This window comes from Fukomys damarensis, unplaced genomic scaffold (genome assembly GCF_012274545.1).
Source record: "Fukomys damarensis isolate Sample0158 unplaced genomic scaffold, DMR_v1.0_HiC HiC_scaffold_10, whole genome shotgun sequence".
In the NCBI taxonomy this organism is placed as follows: Eukaryota; Metazoa; Chordata; class Mammalia; order Rodentia; family Bathyergidae; genus Fukomys; species Fukomys damarensis.
In genome coordinates this window covers 30,882,936-30,891,919 of record NW_022900922.1, presented here as the reverse complement: position 1 = coordinate 30,891,919, position 8,984 = coordinate 30,882,936, and the positions used below count along the sequence as shown (strand labels likewise).

The window sequence follows — 8,984 nt, the reverse complement described above, 5'->3', positions numbered from 1 at the left end:
CACTTGCAAGAGGCGGGGTGCCACTGAGCTTAAATCCTTGGCCCCAGTAGCTTTAATTTTATTTTCTTAATCTAATACAACACTTTGGACAATGGAACTTATCTAATGGAACTTAGATAAAGCTGCTGAGGTGCAGGCTGGGGCTTGTGATTCCAGGCAGGGAAGGAAAGGTTGTCTCACTGGGCTTCTTCTCTGACGAGCTTCTACCTTCCGAACTGTGTTGCATTTTCCCAGTCTGCTCATCAGAGCTTTCCTATCCAGAACAATGTCATTGGCTCTAAAACTGTGGTCTCCAGTACAACAACTGGGAACTTATGAGAAATATAAACTTGGGATTTATTCCAAACCAATGGAAAGAGAAACTCTGGAGTAGAGACCAGAGATTCTTTTTTTCTTTTGCCAAGACCTGCCATAGATTCTGATGCAGAAGGAACTTAGAGAATCACACATTCCCAATAACCACTCAGCAGGAAATTTCTGGCTTTGCAAATTCAAAGCAACTAGAAATTTGAATGTGGCAATAAATTAACTCTAATACATATACATTTCAATTTTGCATCAAATTATACTCCAGAACTCACCACTAAATTAAATGTTTTGATGTAATCAAGTAATTGTCATTAGGGATTGCGTACATTTGATTTCACAGAACAATACATTAACTCAAAGTGTGAAAGAGAGATTTTGACATAGTGGAAGACATGCCAACCTCAGAATTAAGAAATCCGGGTCTCATTCCTAGCTGAAGTGTGGGCTCTATACAGCCTTGGACAAGTAATGGAATTATCTGTGGCTCGCTGCTTCCTTCCAGTTGTAAAATGGGAACAGTATTTGCCCCACCAACTTACAGTCTTATTTTAAGTAGATAATCATATAAATTTTGAGACGATGTTTCAGAAATTCAAAGCGCTTTTCAGTATTAGAATTGTTACTATCATTATTTTATACATCATCATGTACGTTCCCATACCACTCATAATCATAAAATCTTAAAACTATTTTAGGGGAGAAAATACATGATGCTTGTCATTTCACGGTCATCACAAATGTCAAAATATACGCCTATTGAATGATATTTAAAAACATATTATTTAGAAATGTTTTAAAATTTTTATCTTCTCAAGTATATCTATTACACAATAGATCAGGTAAACAGCCCAACCAATTTAAGGAACTATTGTACAATCACATTTATGAGAAGTTTGCCTATGAAAACTTTTACTGCTAAAAAAGACTGTAAAAATGTATAAATCTCCTCTGTAAATAATGTTTTTAAAATCACAGCTAATTTGGGTATAATCTCCTATATGAGTTTCTACTTATTTTGCAAGTGTTTACTTATGATGGTTAAAATTGCACCTACATTGATTATATTAGACATCCAAGACATTTTATGAGGAAAGACTAAATAACTTCAATTTAAGATGAATACTGAATGTTCATCATTATTGAAACTTCCTATGTCAATAGATTCATACACTAAAGCTAAATTCTATGTCAAGGACTCATATCGTGATTATTTTGTTTGACTTACCCCCAGGAAAATATCCACTATCAACACCATCAGGGGGTCTAGAACCGTCCATAGTCCCATGGCAATGATTAACTTTGACAAGACGTCAGGGCAGGAGGCAAACAGCAGCCGACAGCCCCATCTGATCAGAACCAAAAGAAATATGGCTGTGTTCAGCATGAGAGGCCCCACTACAACCACAGCCAGCTCCTCTGAGATGCTAAGTGAAGACTCCAAGTAGCAAAGCTCAACTGTGTAGGGGTAAAGGTGGAATCTGTGAGGAAACCAGACATGAATCACACACTTGCAAATAGGAATTGTCACAATGCCAAGCCGACAAAACTGTCCAAAGGACTATGTGCTTTGTTTTCTTTTTTCAAAAGTTTAGGAAACGTAACACTTAAAAGAACCTGATATAAAACTTTAAAAAAAAAACTTGGCATGCAATTAAATGTCAGATATCTTCATCCTTTCCTGACCCTTCAGTAGCACCTGAACATTTCACTATCAAGGAAAAGAATTCAACCACATTTATCAGTCTTGTAAAAGGACATAGAAATTATTTTACCACAGAGGTATGTCCAACTGAGCTGCTGATCAGAGTAGTCTAAAGAGGGTGGTTCACAGTATTCGTCTGTAGGCTAAATGAAAAGTGTAGCAGTGGATTTTCTAATGAGTCGACCTCTAATAGCAATAAAATATAGCTATATGGTAAATGTACTAATTCTTCAGGGGTTTTAATGTAGCTGAGCTGATTCACTTTACCTTTAATTCCTCTCCCAGTAGACTCCCAAATACATGAACAAGATCACCATCACTAACAACCAAAATTTCATACTCCCTGGTCTAATGAGCTCTGTAGCTCAAGCAGCCTGACCTGGGATTTTACACTATCTTTCTGTGCAAAATGAGACTTCGTTCCACTGAGTTTTTTCTCCCCTGAATTTCATCCTGTGGAAAGCTGTTTCATAATTAATCCTGTCTGTACATTCTGTTTATCAGTAGCCTATTAAAAAGACCTTCATTTTTTTCTATTCCTTCACTTTGATTTCTAAGCAAGGGTTTTGCTTGTTTTTGCAGTACTAAGGATTGAATCCAGGGCCTTCACACTAAGCTACAGTTCCCCTTATTAAAAAAAAAAAAAGGATTTTTATTTTGAGGTGGTGTTGGCAAGTCGCTAATTGCCTAGGCTGGGCTTGAATGTGGTATCCTCCTGCCTCAGCATCCCAGAGAGCAGGATTACAGGTGTACACCATCACATCTGGCTCTAAATTCTATGATTTTGTTCACAGCTGTTGTGAATATCCAATAAAGAAATATATACATAGCCCCTGTCATAAAGGAAGCACAAAAAAATGCTCACAGTTGGTGGTGTTATTACCAAAGGCCACAGCTAAGATGTGACACAGAGCTACCATATGATTCCAGACTGAGGACCAAGACAACAGCCAGAAAAATACCTTGTGACAGATTAAGTCCTCTGCTGCTTAAGAAACTGGTCAGATCTGGCTGTCAAGATATTTCTTATAGTCTCATTTTTACTAACAACTAATAAAGATAAGGTTTCCTTTTCTATCAAGGAATAAATGAGCTAACAGTAAAAAGAACTAGCCCAAACATATCATGCTTATTTTTTCTGCTTTGGAAATCTTAAAAAAAATAAGAAAAAGAAAGAACAGAAATAAACAGAAAGAATAACATGAAATATCAGAATACCCCAGCAATATCCATGTAAAAATGCCCACCCAGAAAATGTATTTCTTAGTAAATGTAAATGTATGTATTCTAAAACAAATTCAGATATACGTGACTTACTATACAAAACTATGTATATGTACATATATATATATATATTCCTTTTTGTTAAGTCTTAGAATTTTTTGTAATCTCCTTAATTGAAAATAGAAACACATCTTTGTTTTTATCCATGCCATCTGCATTTGAGACAATGAATTTTACTCTTATTGCTATCTGTTTGTCTGTCTTCAGTGCCTTCAGAATTATGTTTATAGAGAGATAACCTTTAAAGTGTCATCTTTTCCCACAGGATAATGGCCCAGAAAGCTGCTTGGGCTTGAGTTCAGTAATTGTTTGAATTCAATCATTTTGTACAAGAAGCAATCTTTGCTTTTCTGAGTATAGGTAATAAATCAGACTTAGGTTACTTGTAAAATACCTTCAGCCTAAATCACTCTGATAAAATCAAAACACAATAAAACATTGGTGCTAAATTCCTTTTTGGGTTCTGCTCATATATTAGGACATATTTGAACCTGCTAAATTTTAAATAAATATTGATGGACCTGTTATGTATTTGTATATACAGAACCAACAGTAAAATGAGACTATAACTGTAATAGAAGTTCTTGCTCCCAGAGAAAGACATTTTTGTTTTTTCAAATCATACCTGCATTTTAGGTCTTCCAATAAGTGGACAGGAGAGCAAGTTTGCACATTCACTGTCCTACCCATACTACAAAATCACATTCTTTTGAATTTCAGAAGAATTACTCACTTTGTCACTGGAGCTGAGATGGCCTGGAGGAAAAGCCACTGGCCAAGGTAATGTAAGCAAAGCCTCAGGAAGCAGAGCGAAGCCAGCAGCAGGATGGTGCACCAGAAGCCCTGGCTTTGCCACTGAGCAAACTGCAACTCTGAAAATACCGACACCATCACAAAGTGGAGATGCTTGAAGAGTCCTCCAGATCCACTACTGCCAGCAATTGAAGAACTGCTACAAAGAAAGAATACAGGTATGTTCTGCATGTTCTGGGTCTCTGATAGCCCTCGGTGACTCATGTGCTGACGGTTTGGTCCCCAGCTGGTGGTGCTGTTGGATTGGGGATTCTGGGAGACAGGACTCAGCTGGAGGGTGCGCAGGTCACAGGGAAGTGCCCTGCAAGGGGGTATTGGGACACCAGCCCTAGCGCTCTTTCCTCCTCTCCCTCTCTCTGTGCTTCCATCTGTCCTGAGTTGAGCTGATCAGCTTTGTTCCACCTTGTGCTCCCTACCATGATGCTCTGCCCCACCATGGGCCCAAACAACAGAACCAGTAACCTTGTAAGGAAACTCTGCAACTGTTGGCAAGAATTAACCTTTCTCCTTGAAGTTGCTTTTCCCAGGTAATTTGTCACAGCAATGGAAAGCTGGCTGACACATATTCTGAGCTGTAGCAAAACTCCAAAAGTAACATTGTGATAATTATAATAAAGATAGTGTGGAAATAAACTGAATGAAATTATATTAAATATGTGATGATTGGAAATATTTGTTCTTTTTGTTACAGTGGATGAATAGAAGGGAATATAAACATGAATTAGGGAAAAGTAAATCAAAACCACAATGAGATTTGGCTACTTAAACAAAAACACAGAAAGTAACAATCACTGGCAAAGATGTGGAAAACTGGAATCACTGTGCCTTACTAACAGGAGTGTAAAATGATACAAGCTCTGTGACATGTACTCCTAAAATTAAAATATGCAATTACTGTGTAAATTAAGCAATGCCACAACTGGATATACACTAAAAGCAAGATATAGAATTGAGGGCCAGGGATTTAGCTCAGGGCTTCTGCCTCCTGTCTTGGGAGCTCAAGGTCCTGAGTTTGATCACTAGTACAAAAACAAAAAAAGATGTAGAATTTAAAGTAGGCTATAGAAATGGTATTTGTAAATATCAGTATTAGCCACAAGAGCCATCATATGAAAACAACATAAATGTCCATTGATGAATTAATGAAAAATAACATGGCATATGCATACAGTAGAATATTATTCAGCTTTTTTAAAAAAGGGAATTCTGACACATGTAATAACATGAATAAATCTTGATGATGTTATACTAAAAATAATCCAGCCACAAAATGACAAATATTGCATGACACTGCTTAATGAACTATCTATAGTAGGTACGGTCATAGCAACAGAAGGTTGAATGGTAGTTTCTTAGGGAGGAAAAATGGGGAATAGGTGGGAGTTGCTTTTTAATGGTACAGAGTTTCAGTGTTTCAAGATGATAATACATTTCTGGAGAATGGGTATATGGCAATGTGAATATACTTACCACTGACCTATACATGTAAAATGGTTAAGATGGTCAATTTTATGTTATATATACCTTATTATGATTTTAAATTTTTAATAAGAAATGGAAATAAATTTTAAACAACATATTTTTAGAAAATTTTTGAAAACTGAAATATATTCCCATTTACCTCACTTGCTCACAATATTGTCTCTTCATAAAGATTTGATTTATAGTTGGTTAAAGATCAACTATTTCATGTTTAAAGTTAAGGAGTTATTAACATACCATTAAATACACAGATAAGTATTCAAAAACCTAAGAATTATTTCATTCCCTAACATAATATAAATATAAATATAAAAGGATCACATGCAAATTTTTCTGATTTAACTCTTAATTACCACTCTATGATTAGCTTTGGGAGCAGGAGATGTTCTCATAGTTTCTAGAATAGTTTTTGTGGGAAAGAAGATGAAGATGCCATCTGAAAATAAGTGCACAATCTGAAATAATTTATCCAAGAATACGCACAGGTTATGGAGTTACGACAGTATAGAGAATAAAAGTCTGTGACCTGATGGCCTGGGCATAATTTTCTATGCCTAAGTTTTCTCATACAGAGAAAGAATACAGTAGCACTTCCCACATTCCAGGGTCAGCATGATTCTAGGTCAAAAGATGTAAAATACTTTGAATATCTCTCACAGAGGTATACCCATCACACAGTGAATACTCACCATGCTACATGACCTTTCTCTTCCAGTATTTAACAGTGCTTTACTTTTAAAAAGGATAGCTTTTCATTAAGTCCCCAAATGTAGAAAATCTGCATAACGATATAATTCTTTATAATTTTTCTTTTATTTTTAAAAGATCAATAAGCAGGTGAATGCAAATATGTGTTATCTAATTAAAGCAGTTAAGATCATGAGCGTCTATCATGTACCTAATTAAAGCAGGACTTGAACTTCATAGGAACTAACCTCCCAATTCATGGGTTGGCTTGTCCAATTCTGTTTTAGAGTAATTTTCTAGATTCATTAAGTTCTTCACCAAAAATAGTCTTAATGATAAACATACTTGCCAAAGGAGAAACTAGAACAAGAATAAGAAGTAGTTCAGTGGACTCAGTGACAAACCTCTGGAAGCAGAACACAGAAATAGAATTCACAGAAGTTTTGTGTGTGTGTGTGTGTGTGTGTATGTGCGTGTGCGTGTGTGTAATTGTTTTATTAGTACATGTTCACAGTATGTAATATTTACATTCATCTCAGGGAATATGTACGTGTACTCAACAATCTTGTTTCTTTTTATCCTCCTCTCCACTCACCTTCCTCCCTCCTTCTCTCAATTTTCTTTTCCTATTTTCACTATTACTGTTATTATTCTTTTTAGTTGCTGCTTGCATCATACAATGATACCATTCATTATGGGTAGTTGGTGCAGGTATGATGCATCTTAAATCTCCTTCTACGTCCTTTCTGAAGACTATCAAATATGATAGCAATTTTGGCAAAAAAAAGAAGCTAAATAATGGAAACAAGAGTCTGACGACAGTGACAGACAAGTGGAAGAGAACCCACATCCTTAACTGTAGTGTTTTGGTTTGCACAGGACTGAGTCATCAGCTGTGTCACTGAATTCCTTTGTGTTGTTCTTGTCTGTGTTTTGCTATGAAGATGTGGAGCCTCACCTAACTGAAACCGGTCTTTGTATTGAGCTCGCTTTCCAATTACACAAGTGGAGGAACAGTAAAACAAGAAACAGACCCCCCAGAGACTTTGGTTTATATACATGATGCAGTCGGGGAACTAAGTGTCCTACAGAAGAATCCCAGAACTCCTTACTATGTTTACCATCATGTGAAATGAAATCCAGAGCTGTCTACCCTGCTAACGCAAAATACCCTGTACATGATCTCTTTTTCAGATAATTATTCTGTCATTGTTTTGCCTCTTCAAAGGGAAGGAAAAATCAAATGCAGATTTGCCATTGTGTTGTTTGCAAAAAACTGGAAAATCTCAAATAATGAAAAACAGAAAAGACAGTAGCTTCTTTGACCTTTGGAAATTTCCACTGTTGTTTTCGTATCCATTGACATAAATGACTAAGGGACTGTGCTTATGCACAGAAACCACTATAAAGCCACGCTTTTGACATTAGTTTCACTAATAAAATGCTTCTAAGCCACTCTCATATACCCGTGTTTATTTATCAGACTTTTGGTTTAGAGCAAACAGTACTAAAATTTCACTATGTACCATTTATGACTAATTCAAAATATTCAATTTTTGCATTCCTCATCAACACATTTCAATATTTGCTTTACTGTGTTTATCATTGATAACTATAGCGGGTAGATTAAAAACTAGGAGAAAAATTAAATCAGTCCTTTGCAGTTTTAAATTCTACATGTTACAAAGTTAGAAAATAATAGAGGAATTAGTCAATTATCGACAATGCCCAAGAAAAGAAAGTATCAAAAAGTTCATTAATTGAAGAAAGCTACATTAGCCTTATACGCAGTGCCCATATGACAACAAATGTGGCAGTTCTTTTACTTTAGTAATTTTGAATTTGTATCTGAAATCTCAATGCGTTCTGATATGGAATTTTATCCAGATCTATCTCTCCATAAGCCATTCTTGAAATATATTTCATTCAAAACCAATTCTGCTCCATGTTTTAAAACTGTCTTCAAAGAGGGCACCTTTGTTATTACTGTAAACATGCAAGTCACATTATAAAATGCACTGGCACTACAGAATATCTTTAACCACATTTCAATCGTTCTCTCTCCTCCTGTAATCTTTCTTGGTTATGTACAAAGAGTATGACCATCAAAAGGATAATAAATGGCCTCTGCCACTGAGGTGTGTAATACGCATAGTGGGAATTGATTTGTTGGTTATGAGGGAAGCCATAGAGCACACAGATCACTGCAAAATCACATTGAAGCCAGCAGCTAGTCCTCAGTGCATGCAGACGGCTCCTCTATCACTCACCGGGTGAGCTGCCAGAGGGTGAGAAGAACGGGAAGGTCATCCCGTATTCAGCTATTAAATGAAACCTATTTCTCTGAACTTCAGCCACCTTTCACATGACACACATAGATCCCACATGCACGTCCAGTCCTTATAGTGACCTGAAATCAAACAAAATTTCTATAATCCATCAGAATAATAATAATAACTATAATAACATCTAAAAAGACCAAAATTGCTTTGGAAAAAAAAACATGGAAGGCACTCTTAAACTCTTTTCTGTAATGAATAGAAATCCTAAGACTTTGTATACAATAAAGACTTGTTACCCATCAATTGTGCACAGTAACACTTCTTTAAAACTCACTACCAATAGATGGCACTAAAATTTCCATATTCTCTTCTTCTGGCATAACCAAATGTATTCCAGATGTATCATTTTTTAAAATTAAGGTATA

At 35.9% G+C, this 8,984-nt stretch overlaps 1 protein-coding gene across 1 annotated transcript in view; it reads right to left on the bottom strand.

The window, feature by feature from the left end:
• Ofcc1 (orofacial cleft 1 candidate 1) overlaps window positions 1-8,984 on the bottom strand; it is a 539,007-nt gene that overhangs the window by 98,251 nt on the left and 431,772 nt on the right. Inside the window, exons 19-20 of the mRNA XM_010623072.2 lie at window positions 4,029-4,247; window positions 1,535-1,787 (exon numbers count right to left, since the gene is read on the bottom strand). Of these exons, the coding sequence (XP_010621374.1) occupies window positions 1,535-1,787; window positions 4,029-4,247 (472 nt within the window). The remainder of the gene's footprint in view (window positions 1-1,534; window positions 1,788-4,028; window positions 4,248-8,984) is intronic.